Source organism: Lontra canadensis, unplaced genomic scaffold (genome assembly GCF_010015895.1).
Source record: "Lontra canadensis isolate GAN:19392208 unplaced genomic scaffold, GSC_riverotter_1.0 scaffold2, whole genome shotgun sequence".
NCBI classification, from domain to species: Eukaryota; Metazoa; Chordata; class Mammalia; order Carnivora; family Mustelidae; genus Lontra; species Lontra canadensis.
Window position 1 is genome coordinate 44,640,855 of NW_022630996.1, and position 25,820 is coordinate 44,666,674.

Genomic DNA, 25,820 nt, shown 5'->3' on the forward strand with positions numbered 1-25,820 from the left:
GGACATGTGAAGCCAGAAGCAGTGAGTGAAGTGGCACAGTTTTAAGTCAATGAATGTCAAGGACCGCCAGCAACCACCAGAAGCTAGGGGGCAGGTTGGCAGTTTTTGCCTCAGAACTCCAGAAGGAGGCAACCCTGCTGACACCCTGATTTAGGACTTCTGGCTTCCTGAGTTGTGAAAGAATAAGTTTCTGTTGTTTTAAATCACCAACTTTGTGGCGATTCATTACAGGAGCCACAAGAAATTAATATAGGGGAAAACGGGGAGTGACTGCTAATGAGTATGGACTTTACTTCTGTGGTGATGGGAATGTTCCAAAATTGTGATGATGATTGCACAACTCTGTGAATGTATTAAAGACCACTGAATGATACACACTTTAAATGGGTGAATTGTATAATGTGATTTACATTTCAATAAAGCTGTAACATGCATAAAAAACTAAATAAAAATATATCATTATGCTTTTTAAAAAGATTTATTTATTTTCTAGAGTGTGCATATGTGCAAGCACAGGGGAAAGGGGCAAAGGGAAAGGGAGAGAGAGTCTTAGGCAGCAGAGGAGCTCCACACAGGGCTGATCTTACAACCCTCAGCTCATGACCTTAGCTGAAACCAACAGTCGGGATGCTTAACCTGACTGTGCAATGCAGGCGCCCCTATCATTATACTCTATATTTATAATCTTTGTCATTTAAACATTTTTAGGATTTAAGATTATAACCCCATACAAATAAAGCAATGAAAATTAAAATAGAAATACAGCTTCACAAATTTTAAAAACAACCACTGCCTAACACATTTGAAATGAAGGATGAATAAAACTTAGCAGTCTATTTTAAGTTAAAAAATATTTAATATTATTGGATAAAAATACTGATGGTGACAGCTTTACATGGCTCATTCCATACATTCTGTAATGTAAAAGGGCAAAACATTACTAGGAAAGAAATGAGTAGTTGGGTTTGTGAAAGATTTATTGACCAGATCAAAGCAATTAATACGAGATGACAAACATTTAACTCAAATTATTACAAAACTTTTAGGAGATAACTGGGTCAAATCTGATGTGTCCTACTAAGGAAAAGAAATCATGTATCTTTTTAATCCATAAGAAGTTCAAAGTCAACATTGATACTGTATAACTATCAGTGCTATTCCAGTAACCTAGAAGTTAGCTATAAATAGCTTTATCTTTTGCTAATCATTCTTACTATGATTTTATTTTATTTAACAGTGAGGACTGAAAAGGCATAATCATTTTTTAAACCACTGGGCAAAACAGTACTATAAATTAATGAGGGTGCTAAGCTTGACATTTTGTGTTTGAAAGATGGAATATATTTAATTGGACTGAATATATTTCATGAGGACTTGGGTACGTTTAAGCCCAAAATGTGTTTATGAAGTTCTGTAAGAGAACAGGTGTATACCTTGACTCACTCTTGCTTGCTTTTAAAATGAAATAAATTTGGCACTATATGGAACAAATGAAGACAAGCAAAATTAGGTGAGACTAAGATGCTTCATCAGAGTTGCCTGATTTGACTTACAATTCATACTATTTCTTAGTTCTTGACTGAACAGAAACAAACAGACCTAACTACATAGCACTTCTATGATGTATGAAAATAGAATCTAGAGCTAAGATGAGACTGTTTCACTGATGAGCCAATCCCCCACTCTGCCATAATCATAGTTTCAAATGTAAAATTCATTCAAGAATTCATATTTTCATCAAATGCTTATGATTTTTCAAGTTTTCTTGCTAGATATGTCTTGGTTAAGTGGCCAGCTAAAATATGGTCTTTGAATTAAGGAAATTCATATAAAAGAAACATCTATTTCATAGCGATCTTACTTTACTTGAAATTTCCTTTAAAAAAACAAAACACCAAACTAAAACTTTGTAACCAAACTCTTGGAACAAAGCACTGGTGGCCATATTTTTGAGTCTCCGATAAATCTTGAAGTCCATTCACTTTTCATGTTTCAAGTGTTTCTTCATTTGCTCCACAAGTATCAACAACACATATTAAACAACTTGTTACTGGAAAAGCTCGGACTTTGGAGTTGGCGACCCATTTGTCTGTCTCGGTATTATATTCAAGGATGTGTCCTAATCGACCCACACCTTGAAAACCAGCCAAGACATAAACTATAGAGCCAACTGCTGCACACTTCACTGTTACACCCTTCCATGGCATTGGTGAGACCATCTTCCATTCGTTTAACTTAATATCATAATATTCCACGTTGTCCAGACCACCTTCAAAAGAATAAAATAACATGAACTGTATTAACAGTTCTAAGATCTCTTAAGGTAATAATTCTTTAGATCTTCCCAACATTTTATTATGAACATTTTCAAATATGCAACAGTTATGAATCTTAAAATGAATACCCATATAGCTATCATCTATTCTTATTTTTACTTTAACACAATAAAAATTTAACTTAATTTTTACTTGAATCCTAAATATGTATGTTTATTTTACAAAATTATAAATGTTCTATCTGTTCTGGGAAGGTAAACAAACCAGTGGATTTTCCTTCTGATTAACTTTGACTATAATTATTCAAAAGTTTTTAATCCTTCTGCCATTTATCTTTTAGCAGTTTATGGAAAACAGCAATGGCCAGAGACAAAAGAAGGGAAGAAAGTATTTCTTTATTATACTTATGTAATGCTTAAAGGTACTAAAATGAGGTTTGTGGACTATATATTCCATCCAGATTCTCCATTATTTAAAGAAATAATTTCAGATTTTTTACTACAAATTAAGAAAATAAAAATCAAATTTACTAATTTAAAAATAGTAATATTGATATTTTCATGCAATGTTTAAAAGTGGTAAGGAAACTTTGTCATTTAGGGCCTGTATACAACTCATAAAAGTTGTATTTAAAAGTTTGTAAAAACTCAAATGTTTCTGTCACTTAATAGTTCTTTAGCTAGTATGACATTATTACCTGGGGGTGTCTGGAAATGTGTGAAGCTGAGACTGTCACAATGACTGATGGCCATCAGAGGGATGTTAAATATACTGTAATGTTTCATAAAATATATTAGTTCTCAGAAACTATAAACATAATAATGTATGTGATAAATGCCTGTATTTAGATTTTAGGAAATGTTTCAAAGATTTATGAGAAGGAGGTATCAGCAAACTCATTGGGAAAGTTGAACAGTGATTTAATGTCACATACCCAAGCCATTCTGACCACCTACAGCAAATATCTTGTCTTTTACAAATACCAGTCCATGATTCTTCCTGGCCTCAATCATTGGACACAGCTCAGTCCATCTGAAAAAATGAGAGGAAGCTTTTAGAGTATTTGTTCGCGGGAAGTACACAAACTACTTTATAAGAAAGGTCTGTTATCCCAGTTTAGTGCTCATTTAGTACTCACATGTGTTCACACCCACACACAAACACATATCTGAAAGGCTAGAAGACAAAAGTTTAATATGGTTTTGGGTAATTTATTTATAGGTGAGGTAAACGGGGATTTTATTCCTTTTGACTCCAACAGAATATGAGAAATAGAGAATTATTTGGAGACTAACACATCTTTGGAAGAAATCCATTTCCTAGTTCACAGTAACTTGTTAAAATGGTTAACAAAAAAGAAAGGGAGGATACTTAAGAGAATATAAAATGCTAATACTGTCATGTATTTCTTTTTTTAAGATTTTATTTATTTGTGAGAGAGAGAGTATGAGGGGGAGGGTCAGAGGGAGAAGCAGACACCCTGCTGAGCAGGTAGGCGATGCAGACCTCGATCCTAGGACTCTAGGACCATGACCTGAGCCAAAGGCAGTTAGTTGCTTGAACTGAGTCATCCAGGCACCCTTTACATGTGGTTTTAATTAGTATTTATGTATGAATCAAACACAAATTTAACATTGGGCTCTAGCAAATTAGTAGTATCTGTTACTATTCATAAGTAACAAAAGTACTGTCTTTCTGTCAAATTTAATAACTTATTAGCATGTTGTTATGTTCATGGCCACTACTATAAATAATGAGATTGAGGGGTGCCTGGGTGGCTCAGTCGGTAAAGCGTCTGCCTTCGGCTCAGGTCATGATCTCAGGGTCCTGGGATCGAGTCCCGCATCGGGCTTTCTGCTCAGCAGGGAGCCTGCTTCCCCCTCTCTCTCTGCCTGCCTCTTTGCCTATTTGTGATCTCTGTCTGTCAAATAAATAAATAAAATCTTAAAAAAAAACAAAACACAACCCACAGGGTATATTAAGGTCAAGCCATTTCTTAAAGTACAGAGGAAGGGTCCAGAACATAAACATGTCCTGAACATAGCTCCTTCAAAAGTGTGTACACATTTTTAATACAAGAGCTAAATTCTTCTGTTGGGGTCCTTCTGCTTTTTGCCATCTTATTCCTCTGAGCTTATAGAATACAATTAACTGTGAACCAAGGCCTTTTTTTTTTTGGTTTATACACAGTATAGTTTTAATAAGTTATGCATAAGGTTATTCCCACACACTCCTACACATAAGTTTATAAACACTTACATCTAAAGAAAGAAAGAAGTTACTTGAAAGACAAATTATACACAGCACACTTTCACTGAGTTAAGAACAGGTCTAGTCCCACATGATTTTAAAATAAAAATTTTAATTTTTTTTAAAGATTTTATTTATTTATTTGACAGAGATCCCTAGTAAGCAGAGAGGCAGGCAGAGATAGAGGAGGAAGCAGGCTCCCCGCTGAGCAGAGAGCCCAATGCGGGGCTCGATCCCAGGACCCTGGGATCATGACCTGAGCCGAAGGCAGAGGCTTTAACCCACTGAGCCACCCAGGTGCCCCTAAAATAAGAATTTTAATTGATACATACGTTTCTGTGGCAGGATCATAAACCTCACAGGAATTCAGCACTCGCCCAGAAACATTGTTCCCTAAACTTCCGCCACAAACATAGATCAGGCCATTGGCTTCCACCATGCCGTGGCTGCAGCGCTGAGTCAGCATGCTGGGCTTAGTGTGCCAGCTTTCAGTTCTTGTGTCATAGCACTCAAATAAATATAGAGCTGAGTTTCCTATAAAAGAAAAAGGCTCCATCAGGCTTCTCTTAGTGTATATGTGGGTTGGGAGGGAGCTGACAGTAGAGCTGGTCATTACTTACTGGAGGGAAGAATTTATAAAGTTGTAGTCTTTTCTGAACTTAATTAACAATAACAGCAAAATGGGGGAATAGCTTAAGAAAAAGCTAACCCGGTTTGTACAGATCTCAGAAAAATATTTTTTAAAAGGATGTGCTGGAGAGATTTATTGGTAACTAACTTTAGGAAAAGAAATTGGTTTGATTTCAGAAGAAAAATTAAGTAACATTATGTATGTCTTCACACCCAGTTAGGCATCACGGTAATTATTTAAACTTTAAATCCTTATAAAGGAGAAAAGCATAGCTATTTATAGATGGTAAATCCATACCTTAAACTCTGAAAACTACTATCTGATAATATGCTCAGGTTTATCATTTAACATTCTATAATAGTCACTGCACCATTAACAAAACTATTCTTCCTGACTACTCTCAGTGGCTGTATGAGTAAGCCCTGAAGTCATGCTGACCCAGTTGGGACTGTACTCTCAAGGTATCACTGTATGTCTCTGGTGTGTTTGATTACACATTTTAACAGCAAAACATATACATCCTGTCTTATAACTTCTGTACATTATAGGGGCTCAATAAAGAGTTTTAGAAATGATACTAATAAAGCAACAAGTGCTTTTTTCCTTCCCAAGAAAAAAGTTAAAAAAATTTTTTTTTAGCTTTTGCACAGCAAAGGAAACAGTTAACAAAACCAAAAGAAAACTGACAGAATGGGAGAAGATATTTGCAAACGACATATGAGATAAAGAGCTAGTATCCAAAATCTATAAAGAGCTTAGCAACTCAACACCCAAAGAACAAATAATCCAATCAAGAAATGGGCAGAGGACATGAACAGACATTTCTGCAAAGAAGACATCCAGACGGCCAACAGACACATGAAAAAGTGCTCCACATCACTCAGCATCAGGGAAATACAAATCAAAACCACAATGCAATACCACCTCACACCAGTCAGAATGGCTAAAATTAACAGGTCAGGAAATGACAGATGCTGGCGAGGATGCAGAGAAAGGGGAACCCTCTTACACTGTTGGTGGGAATGCAAGCTGGTGCAACCACTCTGGAAAACAGCATGGAGGTTCCTCAAAAAGTTGAAAATAGAGCTACCCTATGACCCAGCAATTGCACTACTGGGTATTTACCCTAAAGATACAAACATAGTGATCTGAAGGGGCACATGCACCTGAATGTTTATAGCAGCAATGTCCACAATAGCCAAACTATGGAAAGAACCTAGATGTCCATCAATAGATGAATGGATAAAGAAGATGTGGTATATATATACAATGGAATACTATGCAGCCATCAAAAGAAATGAAGTCTTGTGATTTGCGATGATGAGGATGGAACTAGAGGGTATTATGCTTAGCAAAATAAGTCAATCTGAGAAAGACAACTATCATATGATCTCCCTGATAAGAGGAAGTGGAGATGCAACATTGGGGGTTTGGGGGGTAGGAAGAGAATAAATGAAACAAGATGGGATCAGGAGGGAGATAAATCGTAAGAGACTCTTAATCTCACAAAACAAACTGAGGGTTGCCAGGGGGAGGAGGGTAGGGAGAGGGTGGTGGGGTTATAGACATTGGGGAGGGTATATGTTATGGTGAGTGCTGTGAAGTGTGTAAACCTGGCGATTCACAGACCTGTACCCCTGGGGTTAATAATACATTATATGTTTATAAAAAAATACAAAAAATTATTAAGAAAAAAGGAAAATTTTATATAGTATGACACTGAATATATATACATAAATATGTATATACGTATGATTTTAAAAGCATTAGGATTATTTATATGTGGAGAGATACACACACACACACACACCCATTAAGACCACTAGACTAGACATTGCTGTTTCATTTTTAAAATATTTCAACTTTTTCTTAAATCTTCTGCCTTTTTCACATTTGAAATTATAATCAGAAAAAAATTTCATTGTTTTGCTGCGATGAGCACTGGGTGTTGCATGAAGTGTTGAATGACTAATATGTATACCTGAAACTAATATTACACTGTATGTTAACTAGGATTTAAATAAAAACTTTTTAAAAAATTAAAAAAAAATTTTTTAAAGATTTTATTTATTTGACAGATCACAAGTAGGCAGAGAGGCAGGCAGAGAAAGAGGGGGAAGCAGGCTCCCTGCTGAGCAGGGAACCCAATGTGGGTCTTGATCCTAGCACCTGAGATCGTGACCTGAGCTGAAGGCAGAGGCTTAACTCACTGAGCCACCCAGGTGCCCCATGAAGTTAAAATTTAACCTAATTGTAACTCATCTCCCACTCCTGGACTTCTTGGTAATACTTAAAAACAATAACACCCTTAAGGTTCTCCATCACAGTCAAGGTCTACAGAAAACAAAGTTCAGGGAGTAACAAATGGAAGAAGTAATGGTCTCGATTAACAATAACTTTTTTTTTTTTTTTAAACTCTCAGAACATTTTCAATTTGGTAGATTCAGTTGGTGCCAAGAGGAAATACAGACTTTATGGCAGACATGAGAAAACTACTATTTAAGTAAAAAACTGACTTAGTAATTGCTGAAGATATTAAGTTATCTACTTTAATTTCCACAAAAAGTGTTTCTACAGTATAGTTACTTTCTACTATCTTTACAATTTATTGTATTTGAAATATGCTATATTAGACATTCTCTAAAAAATGTTTTTAAAGGGGGGAAAAGGTAATTTCTTAAGTCACATTTTAAAATATCTTTAATTTTTCTAATATTCTTTTGATATCTTGTGGGGGAGTAAAAACTTAAAACATAAATATGCTGACCAAAAGTAAAACATTCTTTGGCCTAATATAAAAATCATCAAAGAAAATAAAGACTTAATTGACATTTGAATTCCACACCTCAGGTTTACTTGGGTCTTCCTAGTTTTCTTTATAAGCCCATTATTTAACTAAAGAAATTATTTGAAAAGGTGAGAGCTATTATGCATCTAGTCTGCACCTAGAATATCCATTTAGAAAAATTATTCATTTAGAAAAAGACCACCACTGGACACTAACAAATTACCCATCAACGACAAAGATTTTTTACACCCAAATCTATACCCTGTTCTGATCAATAAGCATTAAAACAGCACTCCCAGCCTTTATATTAAATAGTTAAAGAATAAATGCAAATGAGAAATATGATTCTTACTTTTCTCTGATACAAATAAAGAACAGGTAATAAGGTATAACAGATTTTAAAAATGTGAATGTAACAGATTTTAAAGGGTCTGTCAGTGAGCCAAACTCTGAAATCTTTAAAGCAAATAATATTATGTATCTAAAATTAATCTAGGGGCACCAAGGTGGCTCAGTCAGTCAACTGTCTGCCCTTGGCTCAGGTCATGATCTCAGGGTCCTTGGGACTGAGCCCCATGTTGGGCTCTTTGCTTAGTGGGGGAGTCTGCTTCTCCTTCTCTTTCTGCCCTCCCCCCTCCCCTGCTCATTTAGTCTCACTCACAAATAAATAAAAAGAAAATATTTTTTAAAAATGAAATTAATCTAGATAGAACTAAAATCCAGATGGTATGAGAAAAAATGGGATAATTAACATAATCTAGGAACCTGAAGTTCTTGTAAAATGATTCATAAAAAAGTAAGGTAAACCTTTAGGGAAATGGGATCTAAAATGTGACAGATATGTATTTAAATTATGTTAAAAAGGGGCGCCTGGGTGGCTCAGTGGGTTAAAACCTCTGCCTTCGGCTCAAGTCACGATCTCAGGGTCCTGGGATAGAGCCCCGCATCGGGCTCTCTGCTCACTGGGGAGTCTGCTTCCCCCATCTCTCTCTGCCTATCTGTCTACTTGTGATCTCTGTCAAATAAATAAAATCTTCAAAAAAAAAAAAGTCAAAAAGACACCAATTGTTTATGTAAATATGAAAGCCAAGGAACACTTGGTAAAACACCTTCCCCAGACAAAAATACTGAGTTAAGTCCTTACCAACTTCGGAACCTCCAGATGTGTAAATTTTGCCTTCTGCTGCACAGGCGGCAAGGCTGTCTCGAGGTGTCGGAGGGCCCAGTTTGGAATACCAGCTATCCTTCACAACATTATAGCAATCCATTCGTTTTATGGGGAAAAGCTGAGAGCCACCCAAAATGTATACTACATTGTCCCAAAATACACATGCTGCATCTCTTCGTTTTTCAAAGGGGCAGCGGATGTCTGTCCAGCTATAATCCTGTAACCGGAAAGGACAGGAAGTGGTCAGTAATGCAAAAATATAATTGACACAAATGAGGCAAAGATATAGTTGAGAAAATACAAAATATAGGAGTATGTTAGTTTGCTAGAGTACATATAGTTTGGCTTGAGACACGATCTAATTTAATCTTATGTGATTTCTTCAGAATGTTGGTGACTGCTTTGGGTGTTTTCTGGCTCCAGATTAAACTCTAATACATTTGGATGTATCACTACCACCAGTCTTCTATTCCTTCTGTTATTAAGGATGATAACACAAGAAAATTCTAAAATAAGTAGCTTTGTAATTTAGAAAAAAAAAAACTTCTTTCAAATGTAAATAGGTGCGCCAGGGTAGCTCCCCTAAATGTCTGATTCTTTTTTTTTTTTACGATTTTATTTATTTATTTGACAGACAGAGATCACAAGCAGGCAGAGAGAGAGAGGAGGAAGCAGGCTCCCTGCTGAGCAGAGAGCCCAACGCGGGGCTCGATCCCAGGACCCCGGAATCACAAGCTGAGCCCAAGGCAGAGGCTTTAACCCACTGAGTCACCTGGGTGCACCCGTATATCTGATTCTTGATTTCAGCTCAGGTCATGACCTTGGTTGGGGTTGTGGGATAGAGCTGCATGTAGGGCTTTGTGCTCAGTGGGGAGTCTGCTTGAGATTCTCTTTCTGCTCCTTCCCCTACACACACGTTTTCTCAAATAAATAAATAAATCTTTACAAATAAGAATAAGCGTGCCTGGGTGGCTCAGTTGGTTGAGTGTCTACCTTCAGCTTAGGTCATGATCTCAGGGTCCTGGAACTGAGCCCCACATTTGCTTCCTGCTCAGCGGGGAGCCTGCTTCTCCCCATCTCCGCCCCTTCCTCCTGCTTGTGCTCTCTCTCTCGCTCTCAAATAAATTAAAAAAAAAAAAAAAAACAAAAAAAAAAACCACCAAGAACAATAAAAACCCAAATGTAAACATACCCATTCCTTTCCTGCCAGATATACAGAATGATATAAAGAATCATTGGCAGTGTGCCTGGGTGGCTCAGTCTGTTAGGCGCAGACTCTTGATTTCAGCTCAGGTCATGATCTTGGCTTGTGGGATCGGGCCCTGAGTCGAGCTCCACGGGTGAGGAGAATGCTTGAGATTCTTTCTCTCCCTCTGCCCCTCCCCCAGCTCACACATATGTGCACTCTCTAAATCAATAAATAAAATATAAAAAAAATCACTGGATAATATGAAGCTTAAACTGCTGTTATCCTGCTGATGTCTAAAGCTAGAAGATATTTTATAGACTTCTGTGATATTAAATTTTTAAAAAATATTCAGTTGAGCCAGTTTATTCAGCTGGACTCCTAAAGCTGTGATATTTACTATGAAATATTTGAGTAATCTGTTTTAACCAGTCTGGAAACCCACTTTTTTCTTCCTGATGATTAGAAATGAGCATGTATCAGTACTTCACAACAAGGGCAGTTCATGGGATCATTTCATTTCCTCACTGTGTTTGGTACATCCAAGGACCTTCTTCTATGTAAATGTATGGGGGGATTTCTCCCAAAGCTATAGTATCTTGGATCCTCCCCTTTTTTTTGAACAAGGAAGCTACAGGGTTCCTGCTGCTTTCTGAAAATATCTGAAAACAATTAGAGAACTTCAAAGAGAAATCCAAACAATTTCTGATCTCATTGAGCAAAGCGGTGTGTGTGTGTGTGATTATTAACACTGAGTTCCCTCTGGGAAAATCTGATGGATAGCTATCACACTAGTGTCCAGTATTTCAGGCATTCATCAGAGGAGATTAAGCATCACAGAACATGAGGAATGGTCTCAGGAAAAAGAAGAACCCCTCATGTGGAACACATCAAGGTGTCAGCTCCTAGCGATGATAAACATTCTGCTTTCTGGGTGGCCAGAAAAATGAGAGTCTTAATCCTCGTTTTATTCTCAACTTAGGATCTATGTGTCCCCCTGGGTTGCTCAGTGGTATACCTACTGGCAGGCACACAAAACTACAGGATAAATACAACATTTCCCCCAAAGTTTGTTTTCCTCAATGGGTACTAAAAACTCGGGAAAATTACTATTTTAATATTTTATTTATTTGAAAAAAAGAGGGAGGGTAAGAGGAAGAGAGAGCACAAATGAGCATGAGCTGTGGGGAGAGGCAGAGGGAGGAGACTCACCGCTGAGCAGGGAGCCTGATGCTGGGGTCCATCCCAGGACCCTGAGATCATGACCTGAGCCAAAGGCAGACGTTTAACCAACTGAGCCACCCAGGCACCCCCTGGGGAAAATTATTTTTAAAATTTGTTTTCTTAGAGTTGCATGCCATAGAATGAAAAAAAAAATGAGAGAAAATAATTACTATACTCTACAGGGCGTGATCCTTCAAAAGCAAACTAATGAATCTCTTACATATTCTGAAATATATTCATATTCCTACCTGTCAAAGTTCATTAGCAGAAAAATAGTTTCATTAATAAGATACACTGTTAACTCAGTAAATTTCAAGTCTTGCCACTCTTATACCCAATTTATTTGATATTATTAGAAAGCAAGAATGGGAACTTATCTATAATTTCTAAAGATAGCCACAAGAACATTATCTTTCCTTGCTCTTCCTTAATTTCAGGATGAGAAAGTGGGTGATAGATTCTTTTGAATGATCTCTAAGATATACTACTCTTCAGATTAAAAATAATTGACCATGTAGAAGCTGGGATTAAAAACACAAACAAAATGTTTTCTTTTAGCTAAATGAGCTTGAACATTGAGACAAGGGATACCAAGTTCCAAAAAAAGGGGAAATAATTCCCAAGAGTTTGGTACCAGAATAGTTCTAATTTTCTAGTATTCCTCAAGGATTTGAGTAAGGAATAAATGAGTGCTCATATGTACCAGTCGTATAGGGTTTAGGCTCCAGATTTAAGAATTAAAATAAACTGCTCTCTTGGAACCATAAGCCCAAAGGAAAAATGATTAGCCAGTGTGTGTGTGTGGTGGTGGTGGGGGGGTGCAAAAAGGCACATGCTTCTATCTACTTGTAATTGGGCTCTGATCTCCTTAGATATCCTCAAGTTTTGTTTTGTTTTTTAAGATTTTATTTATTTATTTGACAGAAATCACATGTAGGCAGAGAGGCAGGCAGAGAGAGAGAGGAGAAAGCAGGCTCCCTGCCAAGCAGAAAGCCCGATGCGGGACTTGATCCCAGGACCCTGAGATCATGACCTAAGCTGAAGGCAGAGGCTTAACCCACTGAGCCACCCAGGTGCCCCTATCCTCAAGTTTTTAAGTCTTTTTCATCTCTCCAAATACTGTCGCTGGTCAAAGTACATGTTAGATACTAAGTTTGATCAATACTGACTATATTTAATATTCTAATAGTTTATCTTCTAGGCAGATGAAATGACCTTTGCAAACATTTTACCTAGAATGCAAGTATAATTTCATTTCAGCTAAAATTTAATGTTTTAACATTTGAGCTCATTAAATATACCTACCAGGGGTCAAATGCACCTGTGTTTGAAAACACCTGGCTGTGGCTGTATAAATGAACGGGGGGGAATTTTCTTCCCGTATGTGTGTATGGGTAGATCTCACTGGAAAGTCAAATTTTCCCAATCTATTCCTCATCCAAAAGAGAATGCTAAGAAGGTGATTTGATGTTTGCCCTTTAGTAACTTGTTATACTGCCTAGGAGGTAATGTGCGTAGCTGAGGAAGCAAGCAGAGAAGGTAAAAATATAGATGAGAAGTCAGACTTATAGGTTCCATAGATATGAATGCCAGGTCTTATCTTAGTGATGGGACTACTCCCAACCTGGGGCCTGCACATAGAAGAAGGGTTGCTTAAGGTTTCCTAAGCTCCTAGGCTACAGGTCAAGCTACAGGGACATGCAGCTTTTATGTCAGCAATAAGATAGATACACAGCAGTGGAGTTACAGTGTATGTGTGCGGGCAGAGAACTGTTACTCTAAAAACATAATCTAATTCAGTTAAGTTTTATTGAGTATCTATTTCATGCAAGGCTCTGTGCTTGGCTGAGGAGAAGATAGGAAAATGGGAAAACTGGAAAGCCTGGAAAAGACAAAGGTAGAAGGAAGTTTTGACATATCACCCATCTATGCATCCATACGCATACACATTCACATAAAAGTCCTGTCTTCTCTCATCCTAGTTAGCCTTTCTTGCCTCTGCTGTGATATATACACTCTAGACTTTTTTCAAGCTCAAGGTCAAGACTTCTTTCCTTTTTGTAGGCTTCCCTGACTGCCTTGCTCTGAATCCCCACCACACTAAAGTCTGGACTTGATGACTGAGCGCTCCATTACATCCTATCCTGGATGATTTTCCAGCAGCAGTGAGATGCTACAAGACAGTGAAATGCTTCTTCAGGTGAGGGGCTGTATAATAGCTTCTCTAAATCCCTCAAGGCAAAAACATCAGCCTGCTATTTTCCTTGAGAGTAAGGACTGATTTTATACTAATCTGCATTCTAAAAACACATGAGTCTTCAAAGAATAGAGACACCACAGATGTAGATTTCAATAATCAAGATAACCAAATCCAAAATAAAAGAAATACTTTTTATTTATAAGACTTGAGAATTTTATTCTGGATAATTTTGAGGGGAAACAAAGATCTTAGGAAAAAAGGAAAGCAAAATTAAGAAAAATGTAAAACCTTAAGATTTCTGGAGAAGCTTCAAGGAGTCAATGTATTCTGAGTTTAAGATTACTAAATTATAAGTACTTTCTGTTAAGCTATTATCTGACTAATTTTAGTTTCTTTTCTTTAAAAGACTGTTATTTATTTATTTATTTATTTAAGAGAGAGAAAGAGAGCAGAGAGCACGGGCAGGGGGAGGAGCAGAGGCAGAGGGAGCAGCAGACTCCCCACTGACAGGCAGCCTCATCTGGGGCTCAATGCCAGGACCCTGGGATCACGACCTGAACCTAAGGCAGACTCTTAACTGACTGAGCCATCCAGGAACCCCTAATTTTAGTTTCTAAGAGCTGTTTAAAAAATAATCATAGAGGGGCGCCTGGCTGGCTCAGTAGGTTAAGGCTTCTGCCTTCAGCTCAGGTCATGATCCCAGGGTTCTGGGATCGAGCCCCGAGCCCCGTGTCGGGCTTTCTGCTCAGCGGGGAGCCTGCTTCCTCCTCTCTTTCTCTCTGCCTGCCTCTGCCTACTTATGATCTCTTTCTGTCAAATAAATAAATAAAATCTTAAAAAAAATAATCATAGAACTACAGCAACAATCCATAGAGAAAGCAAGTTTATACCAGATGCAAGAACATCCCTAGAAGCAGTTTCATGAAAAATGCATAAAACACTTCTGGCTTCATTCATTTCAGAAGGTCACAAAGAATGCAGCTCTGCGGAGCTGGGAAACACAGGCACTGAGCTAGGCTGTGGAGAAGCTGTGGGTCATACAGAGTCACTTCACCTTTCAGGGATGTTAGTTCCCTAATCCTTTGAAACAAAAAGACTGAACTAGACGATGTTAGGGCCCTTCCCTTTCAGCCCTAAAATTCAATGACCTTAGGGTCCAAATGATTTAGAAAGCATCCCTGAACAAAGAGCTAACACTTAGTTAATTCATTATAGAGCAGTGCCCTTTCCAGGAACTATCCTGAAATACCTTAAAACATTATTTTATTTAATTTCCTCAATAATCCTATGAGGTAAGAACCTTATCTAATAGATAACAAAATCTTAGAAAGTTAAGTACCATGTCAAAGGTTAGAGAGTTAGAAAGTGGTGAACCCAATATTTAAGTCCAAATTTGTCAGACTCCAAAACTGTACTCTTAACTCCTACATTGCTCTGCTTCTTTAAAAATCTTCTTACAGGGGGGCACCTGGGTGGCTCAGTGGGTTGAAGCCTCTGCCTTAGGCTCGGGTCATAATTCCAGGGTCCTGGGATCAAGCCCCACACTGGGCTCTCTGCTCAGCGGGGAGCCTGCTTCCTCCCCTCTCTCTCTCTGCCTGCTTCTCTGCCTACTTGTGATCTCTCTCTGTCAAATAAGTAAATAAAATCTTAAAGAAAAAATCTTCTTACAGGGACTCTGAGAAAGAACACTGGACTGGGAATGGAGTAATCTGGGTTCTTCCTGTTCCTGCTGTATTTCTAGCTAAGTTACTCTGGGCATCTCACTTGACATCAAAGGAAGTGAACCAGCCTCATCTACAAATCATACAAATCAGGATGTTGGCAGGATGGCCACTGAGGTCCTCCTGCACAGCCTCCCTATCTGATCACTTAGAAAAGCAATGTTTAAGCACTAAAACCACAGCTTCTCTGAAAAACGGGGATTTTCCTCCTGTCTTTGTATGGTATTTGGCCCAAGGCTTAGCATATTGAAGGGAATATTTCTATTGGATGTTAGGCCACATTTGTGTAAATGTCTCATCCAGCGGAGCCATCTTCATTTTATACTTTCTAAAGGTCAAAGACTGTAGATCCTGCACATGGCTCCTAATCTGAACCAGTTCCTCACTATAGGACTGCCTTTAAACTACACTGACTCCAGGAAGCATCTTGTCACTCTGGCCCCTGGTCATTTGGTGGCACTACTGAGGGACAGGAAATCTATGACCAACCGACATATAGTACCTGGTATTAGAAACCAGGCTTTTCTTTACTTTTTTGGTAAATCGAAATAGTTTCTACCTTCATCCTTTGCTAGAACAATTCTTCTCCCAGGAATTTACCCTACAGAAAAAATTGGGACAGTGTATAAAGCTGGGCATATACAAGATGTTTCACTTCAGGAGTATTTTTTTTTTTTTTTAAAGCTTTTATTTATTTACTTGACAGAGATCACAAGCAGGCAGAGAGGCAGGCAGAGAGAGAGGGAGAGGGAAGCAGGCTCCCCGCTGAGCCGAGAGCCCGACGCGGGACTCGATCCCAGGACCCCGAGATCATGACCCGCGCCGAAGGCAGCGGCTCAACCCACCGAGCCACCCAGGCACCCCACTTCAGGGGTATTTTAACAGAAAAAAATAGGAAATAGGCCAGATAGGCATGAAGAAGATAAGAATTAAACAAATTATGGTATATCCTTAGACTTAGATAAATTATGCTATATCCTTATGATGGAATACTCTGTAGCCCTTCAAAAGGATGATATTCTCACTGACATGAAAATAACTCCACAATATAAATGCTAAAAGAGTAAAAATAGTTCCTGCAAGACAGCACATATAGTATGATCCCATATATGTAAAATGGAGAAGACTAGAATGGTGTTGATGATGTCTTTTGATACTGGGATTGTCCTGGCTTTCTCTTTTATATCATGCTGTATTTTAATTTTCTACAGTGAGCATTTTTTTTTTTAAAGATTTTATTTATAAGAGAGAGAGAGACCAAGAGCCAGAGGGAGAGCCAGAGGAAGAGGTAGGAGACTCCCTGCTGAGCAGTGAGCCCTATGCAGGGTTGGATCCTAGATCCTGGGGTCATGACCTGAGTTGACGGCAGATACTTAACAAACTGAGCCACCCAGGTGCCCATTTTTGTTTCTTTGTTTTAAACAGAAAAAGTAAACATAACAACCAGGCAAATAGTGCCAAAAACACAGTAAAAGGAAAACAACTTCTCAGAGTAAATGCTTATAACAGTGCTAAATGTTGTAACAAAAAAGTCAAAGTAAAACTAATTTAAGAAGGCAGCCTGGGTGGGTCAGTTGGTTAAGCATCCGCCTTTGGCTTAGGGATCCAATGCTGCATCGCTGCATCGTGCTCCCTGCTCAGTGGAAAGTCTACTTCTCTCTCTCCCTCTGCACTTGTGCTCTTTCTCTGTCAAATAAATAAATAAAATCTTAAAAAAAAATGACAAAATGGTATTTAAGAAATTAATTTAAGGGTTTAGGAACTGAAAAACTTATCAGCTGCTATATTCTGAGACTGCATTTCAACAAGACAAATCAAAAACAGTCTTTGCCTTCCTTCCAAATGGCACACTTACTAGGGCACTCTGGTTTTCAGAAGTAAACACTTGATCATGCCAAGTAATTTCACAGGTTGTACACATTTTGAAATATACTCATTTTCCACAGGGTCACACAAATATTTCTGGAAACATATTAACCTCTTAAAGTCCAGAAAGGGGTTTGATAATCAGCCATTAGGAGAAACCACTCCTGTAATCTAAATTCTTCAAGAAATACAGTATTGTAGTTAGAAAAAAATGGCTTCCACAGTGGGTGCTGGGTAGGGTGGGAGGGGGATGACTATGCTGTTGTAAACTGCTAGATAAAATTAGGAACAGCAAACCTCTAAGTGGTCAGTTCTCAGCTGTTAAGGACTGTTAACATGAGCAAGGAGTCTGAAGTAAGGCCAGAGACCAGCTTAAAGGGGATTACTGATTCAGAGTACTGCTTCTTTATAAAGTCACAAAATGTTCTTCCTTTCCACTCATAGATGAAAACCTTATCACCAAAAACCAAAGACTCAAACCTAAACTACTTAGAAATTTAAATATGAAATGAAACCCAAAAGTGAAACCCAAGAAGGATATTATGTTCAGTAATATTGCTTGTCCTTTGAGTAGAAAACAAATGAAATAGGAGGGAACTATCCCTGTGCTAGCACTCTGCCAGTTATCTCAACACAAGATTTGCCTTTAGATGAACGCTGATATGTTATCTTAAATCTTGGCACAGGAAGGCATATTACCCTTTATTTTATTTAAAGATGTTATTTATTTATTTGACACACACGGAGAGAAATCACAAGTAGGCAGAGAGGCAGGCAGAGAGAGAGGGGGAAGCAGGCTCCTTCCTGAGCAGAGAGCCCAACGCGGGACTCGATCCCTGGACCCTGAGATCATGACCTGAGCCGAAGGCAGAGGCCCTACCCACTGAACCACCCAGGCACCCGCATATTACCCTTTAAATGATTATTTCAAATCTCAAAATGTAGTAACATACGCATTTAATAAACAGTCCACACCAAGGGACAAACACCTGCTCTGTCTCAGATGTGTGGAGTACAGGAGCTAATGCCAAAGGGCCCCAGTTAGGGGGGACAAACAAAATGAAGAAATGAAGATGGTAAGCCTTTTTACCTTTAAATATGGAAAGTGAGGAATCCTAAAGATGGCAGGGAGAAATTGAGTGCATGAAGATCAAAGAAAAGGTGGAGTCTAATGAACAATAGAAATTCACACAAATCCTGAGATTTCAGTTTGTTAACAGACCAGAAAACTGAAGTTTAGAAAGACTAGCCAATTTGCCTAAGCTTATATACCTAAACTTGAAATGCTCTTTCTGTAGAAGAGCTGCTTTCCTTTACCAAAAAAAAAAAAAAAAAAAAATCTTCACAAAAGAAAAAAAAGACCAATGGCCTAGTCCTTCAGTTCTTCCACCTTTCTAATCTCTTTTTTTCTAAAGCACAAAATCTTTTAAATCACAAAATTTTTTAAAGCACAAAAATGGAATCTACAGTTGTTAGATTCCATTCAGTTAAGTAATGCTTTGGAAGCCAAACTTATCAAGCCAAAAAGATGCCTTCATACTTAGGATTCAATATATTCTAGTCTTTTTCCCCCTATCCAAACTCTACCAATAAGTTGCCCTCAAGAAAATCTTCATGAAACTTTCATGGACAAATCCAATTCAGGGGGAGTTCTTCAAATCAACAAGGCTGTTAATGCCTGTTCCATTTTTGGACTTTCTCTTTTCTTTTAAGTAGGCTCCTCCCTGGGTGTGGAGCCCAACACAGAGCTTGAACTTACAACCCTACCATCAAGACGTGAGCTGAGATCAAGAGCTGAATGCTTAACCCAATGAGCCACTCAGGCACCCCCCCATACTGGGGCTTTTAAATGGCTATGTTCAGTGGCCACCTCATTGACCTCAGCCTCCAATTGCTTCATGTTTCTGTACCTATGTGCTCTGTACAATGTGCTCTGTTGTTTCTAACAGCTGAGGATAATTATCTCTTATAACTGATCATAAATATTCAAAGAAAATAATCACAACAAACCTATTCAGACATGTTTTAATACTCCTAGGATGACATATCTTACTTTGCTTCTGGGTCATCATATGAAAAATTACCAGGGTAGCCAACAGAAATTTTCAAGTGACATGGTATAGTAAATAGTGAAAATTTATCTCCTTCTCTGTTGGTTACCCTCAGCCTGACCTTTACCCCTGTAGTCCTGTGTTCATATGCCCACTACTCTCCAGCTAATTCCAGGATGGCTGGAGTCCTTTAAAATACCACCACACACAGATACCATTTTTAGTTTCTTTATTCCTACCCACTTACAGCCCCCACTCAAACACCTACAGCTCCATTTCTGCTCTCTCCCAGCTCTTTTAAGGGACTGATCTGTTAATTTATAATAATTATGGCTTGAAGAGAATGAATCTGACGTCATCACTCCTGTGGTTAGTCATATTTCCCCGCGGTTTCTTGCAGATGCAGTGAAAAAGGAAACAGATCCCTGAAGGGGGAACTTCGTGGGATGCAATGGGCTTTCAGGTTGATTTCAGAACAAAACTACAGAACAGTGTGTGGGGTAGATGCTTGGAAAGGGAAGAACAGAGGCTCTCAAAATCTTGGAAGACATTCTAGGAAGGCAGAGCACTCTGTTGAGAATTTATTTCAGAATACATTCCAGTCTCTTCCACATGAACGTGAGGACCACCTGTCTAACCAAACTGCCTGCAAACAATCAAGCTTGAGGAACACTTAATGTGCACAAGCTGCAGAGGACATGTTACCACCGGGGGCCTATTATAATGACAACTAAGGAAGCATAAGGAATACCCATGGTGACCCACACTTGCATTCCAACAATGTCAGCCCCTGGGCATGCAGTTTTATGACCAATCCACTTGGGATAACTACTGCCCATGTTGGGTATTTTGTTCCTGTAGGTGCTCCTGATCATTTTAGGAGTGCTCACCTTTTACCTCCGTATACCGCTTCTACAGCACTCTTTTGCTGGTGGCAAGCACTACTGATACACTCTTATAAAAGCCTTGTTAATTTTTTAAGGTGTACATTTCTTTATGTACATATCTTCCATAGTCATGCAATGTGTAACTGCCCATTTCCACCCTGATCACAGAGTGGGACCATCTCCTCTGGAGAGGGCTGTTTTAAGAGGTCAGGTGGCTATGATACTCTGAGACAAAGCACTGCAGTACCTATATTAAACAATATTTCCAAGAGGAAAATGTGTGCTTAGTTGAAGGTAACTTCATTTCTTTTGATTTAGGGCCCACCCATATTTAAATCCAGTCCTATAAAATCAACTGACAAAATTGTTTGTGAAATGTTATACCAAATTACACTGATTTATTCATCCTTTTGAACTTGAGTATCCACATTTGGCCAGACACTAAGCTCAGCGATGGGTCTACTTAAGAGTTCTGAATAAGAAAATGTACTCAGGGTAAACCTTCTGAACCTGATGTGATACGGCACCATATGGCTTTCTGCCTTTGTAATTTATAGGCTCTGGCCCTTACCCTACTGGTCTTAGTCTTTGTTTTTGGCAGGGAGTGTGCAAAATCCCTTTTTCTCTACCATATTAAAGTGGTGAACCAAGACCTTTGCAAAGTTCTAAGCCCTTAAGAACTCACTGTTTTATCGACAGGAAGAGTCCAGATAAAAACTGGTCTGTTAAGTCAATTTTTATTTAGGCATCAATATCGTAAGACATTCTCATTCTACAACTTGAGAATACCAATACTAAGAGAATAGAGCACTGGTTACATATAAACAATTTTTTTAGTAATCACTAAGCACTTAAAAACTTTAAAAACAGGTAGAGGTGGGGAAATGGAGGCTCAATAAGCTTTATAAAAGGACCATAACAAGAAGTATTTAATTTCAATTTTATACAGCAACCCAAGACATTTTTCTATTAATACTCAGGAAAGAAAATTAAGGTTTTATCATTTTCAGTCAGCCATTAATACAAATATTTGCCTCTCACCAGTGATATCCAAGGAAAAATCTAAAAATAACAGTTTATAGGGATACTGTCTTAATTCTGAATAATTCAATTAAGTAATATACTGCTTCAATTGCCCCTTCAAAAGAGATCAATCCTGAAAATGAGAAATTTTGGGCTAGAATAGGACACACACAAATGGGTCTCACTTGATGAATGCCAAATCTGAATTTCTGAATTCTAATTTCTGAGAAGATTAAGTTCAAGAATTTTAAAGTAATTCCTGTATAGTACTTTTCATTAAGCAATCTACTTGAGTCAATGATGAAATAATGTTCATTTAGGCAGATTCAAGATAGATAATAACAACTTATAATGAAATCAGCCTTCCCAATTATTTTATTAGAATAGTGACTAATTAAGTTATATTAAAATATTATATACAAAAATAGTAATGGGTAAACGTTCCTCAGGATAAAGTTTTATAGCAAAAACAAGGGAGGGCCTTCTAATAGACACATTTAATAAACACTGAAGTGGGATTCTAATGGTGTCAGCTTCAGGGCACAAGAGATAAATGACAGAATGAGGATATTTTTATTGGTAGTTATTTCAATTATTTGAATTTTTCATGGAAAGTCTAAAAATTTTTGGTTGAGTATACAAAAGAGCAATAAGTATGTATGCGTCATTGATAAGAGCAAATAGGAATTCTGAAGTCACAGTCTCATTTCCAGGGTTGTGGAGAACATATGCTTCTTTTCAACTGTCCAATTAAAAAAAAAAGTCAAGGAAAGTGTTAGAACTACAGATCAAAAATAAAGTGCTAAGAGTCATTCCACATTTCCCATATATTAGAAACAATGTATACTGTCTCCTAAATGAAATCAGGATTCTCCTGTCCCTCTGTCCACCACAAGAGCTACCTCCTTTAATGTAAATTTTTTCCTACTGAAATGTACTTTAATTGCCTTTTTAAAAAACTGAAGTATAGCTAACATATGTTACATTAGTTTTAGGTGCACAACATAGTGATTCAAGTCTGTATGTTATGCTTTGCTCATAAGTGTAGCTAGGTTTTTTGCTTTTAACTGTAGAAACCAATACCATAGTTAGACTTTGGAAAACAAGAGGGGATTATTATCAACACCTGAAAGCTGTAGTTCATAGAATTATAAAGTCCTAGGATCTCAATTTTTGCTTGAAAAAAACCACCACATTTATAAAATTACTTGCTCTTGATTCAAAAGTATCCTGAAAAATCAAAAAACACTGAAATTAAATAGGCACTGGTATGTTAAAAGTCTTAACCTTACCTGGTGTGAAACAGTAGGTGTATCAATCTCTTAAGCACAATACCATTGTGCTTATTGGATTGTACTGCATAGGCCACGAAGCCTTGTGGTACCTGCCAGACACCAGTCTTTACTGAGAAAGGAAGCTAGATGTCTTTGTAAGAAAGTCAGCTTATATTCTGGAGATGGAGGAATGGGCCAGACACAGATAGATGGGCTAAGAGCAGCCCAATATGGACAGTCCAAATATAATGGTGTTTAGCCAATCCAATTCTGATCCTCTGTTCTTGGAGAGATCTTTTTGCTATCTGCCAGCATATCCACTCTATGAATCGTGATGTTAAGATTACAGTAAACAGAAGAAGCCTTCTTTGGTAAAACCTCCTTCTCTACCAAAACAGAGGAGGAACTGCTGCTTTGAACTGCCAAGACCAGTGCCTCTAATTGTTGTGGCAGTGCCAGGTGTGGTCTTCGTCCTGGACCAGATTGAAACAACTACTAAAAGTTGGCATATAGCTAACACTTTGGCTAAAGTATATTTCTTTTAGTGTCTACTCAGACAATTAGATGGGACTTTTTTGGCTGGCAGGAAAAACAAAATAATTTCCAGGTCTGACCTCAAGGATCTCTTGAACTCTCTGTGTGCTATAATCTAAGCTGCAGGAGCCTTGGTCCCTTCTCACTTTACCAAGAGTAGTCACCTACGGTCTCATATATTGATGCCCATAATACTGATCAGGTTTGGAGAACAGGACATGGTAAGACAAGTGCTTGACAGAAGTTTATCCTACAATACAGTGATGGTCACTATAAAGTTCTTAGATGCCCACAGGTCTAGAGCAGGGGTTGTTGGCAAACTATGGCCTCAGATCAACTCTAGCCCACTGCCTGTTTCTGTAAATAATGTTTTATTGGAACACAGCCATGCCCATTTGTTCATGTATGAAAACCCTGAAAATATTATCTGGTCTCTTAAGATAAAATTTGTCAAGTTCTGATCTATAGCATGTTGGTATAGCTCCTTGGAAACAAAGGATACACCTTCCTGTGCCAAGTACCTCCTACATATTAACAGATGGCATATCCTGTAATTGGGTGTCCCACTTAAATACTTTTAGTGGGTAAACCAAAAAGCTGCCAGTTGCAAGTAAAAGCTAGAGCAGGAGACAGCTTTTTAAGTGGGACAGGCTACAGTAAAATGGCTTGGCTGCTCAGGTTACTTAGTGATCCTGAGACATCAGGATACTGACTAGGACGCTGCTTATTGCTTGGGCCATGTTCCAATATGACCACAGAGCATGATCTGGGATTCTGGAGCTAAGCAAACCTCCTTTAAGCAGGTATCATTTTTTTTTAGGAAATAGCTCCTGGCTGGTCACTGGGTCTTGACAGATAGCAAACATCTGACATCAAGGGAAATCAGGTAACCACACCATTAACACACTGAACAGTTTTACCCGATCTACCAAATAGCATACCTTCAACCAGTAATTTGGTATTTAAACGCAACCCTGGGCTTACAAAGGTCTCAAAGGCACAGAATACCCAAATGAGCTAATTACACCCTTTCCTAGGAGGCCTTCTCCCTCACCTCTATGTCTTCATAGAGGTGGTCCCTATAAATCAGCTGATAAATTTGAGAGACCTGAGCTTGGTCCATTTATGATAGTACTAGCCAAGAGTAGATGGTTAAAGCATTACAGTCCCTTCAGAATGGTACTGAGGGACAACTGAGAAGAAATCTTCTGATCTGGCAGAATCTATTTTTTTCCTTAAATTAACATATAACGTATTATTAACCCCAGGGGTACAGGTCTGTGAATCTGATCAGGCAGAATCTTTTTCTTCTTTTTTTTTTTTCCTTAAGATTTTATTTATTTATTTGACAGAGAAAGAAAGATCACAAGTAGGCAGAAAGGCAGGCAGAGAGAGGGGGAAGCAGGCTCCCTGCTGAGCAGAGAGCCCAATGCAGGCCTCGATCCCAAGACCTTGAGATCATGACCTAAGCCGAAGGCAGAGGCTTAACCCACTGAGCCACCCAGGCCCCTGATCTGGCAGAATCTTAAGTAGTTCCTTTTATTTTCCATTATACCCTTCAGGAGGGAAAGGCTAAGGTTTTATCAATTCTTGATAAAGTTTACCTAGGTGGATATAGACCTGAAATAAGTAACAATGTAAGATTGCTGACAGAAAGATTTGAAGAAGGATAATGCCGATGACCCTTTAGAAAAGATACAAATTTGCATCCCATATGAATTCTTACCGGAGTACCCACAACTTCAGCAAAGTCTCTTAATAATCACATGGATAGGACTGCATCTCTATCTTCCCTCTCCAATCTGAGGCTTGCGCAGTGGGTTTATGAGAGACCACAGGGGCAGTGACAGAGGCTGCATAAGCCAGGAGCAATGGAAACTAATGCATTTCCTTTCCCTAAGGCCAATGCTGCTATCCATACCAGACAGCGCCCATTTCGTCAGGAATATGGACCAGTCCTAAGCCCTTGATTTGTTACCACACCTTGGGGAACCAGTTACCTAATGCCTGGCTAACTACAGTGGGACCCCTCCACTGATAAAGAGACAATGCCCTGCCCTCATTGGAATGGATACTGATTCTGGATTTGGATTGACCTTTACAATGTTTTGTACTCTGGACAGCATCATCATATGCATTTTTATAAATGCTTTGTTAGTCTCTACTACAGTATTACATAGAATACCTCCAAAGAAATGAGTATCAGATAAGTATCGTGATGTCAAGAGGATGATGGACTCATCAGGTATCTATCATCAATCAAAAATGGGCCAACAAAATGATGAAACAGACCATTATATGCTAGATTCAACATGAGTTACAGGTGCTATCTTTCATGACTGTGATATTTGCTCAGCCCCAGCAAAACATATAGAACTAGCAAAATGCAGCATTCTCTCTTCCATAGCCAAAACACACAGGTCTAAGAAACAAGGGGTAGAAATGTGAGTGGACTCTCTCAAGGTTTTAACTAATAATCTATTAAGAAAAATTGTGATTCTAGACCTATGACTTAGGTTTTTCTGGCCCAAATGGCATAACATATACTGGAAAACACATCAAAATTGGTGATCATTTCTCGATGGTTGAGTTAAAGGTAACTTAATCTTTTTTCTTTGTTATTTCTTTGTTAAATGTTATTTCTTTGTTCTATTTTCCAAATTTTCTAGAATTACTATGTATTATTTTACATTAAAACATAATTACTAAAGAAAGAATACCACATATATCCCCAGAACATT

The 25,820-nt window shown here is 38.2% G+C and overlaps 1 protein-coding gene across 4 annotated transcripts in view; it reads right to left on the reverse strand.

Annotated features, from left to right (window-relative positions):
* Positions 1-459: 459 nt before the first annotated feature.
* The window catches only part of KLHL7 (kelch like family member 7), a 65,701-nt gene continuing 40,340 nt past the window's right edge, over positions 460-25,820 (reverse strand). For all 4 annotated transcript variants that reach the window (XM_032873383.1, XM_032873367.1, XM_032873374.1 and 1 more), the window contains 4 exons: positions 9,090-9,330; positions 4,859-5,060; positions 3,211-3,308; positions 460-2,269 (listed from right to left, as the gene is read on the reverse strand). In XM_032873383.1, the coding sequence (XP_032729274.1) occupies positions 1,986-2,269; positions 3,211-3,308; positions 4,859-5,060; positions 9,090-9,330 (825 nt within the window). In that variant the 3' untranslated portion in view covers positions 460-1,985. The remainder of the gene's footprint in view (positions 2,270-3,210; positions 3,309-4,858; positions 5,061-9,089; positions 9,331-25,820) is intronic.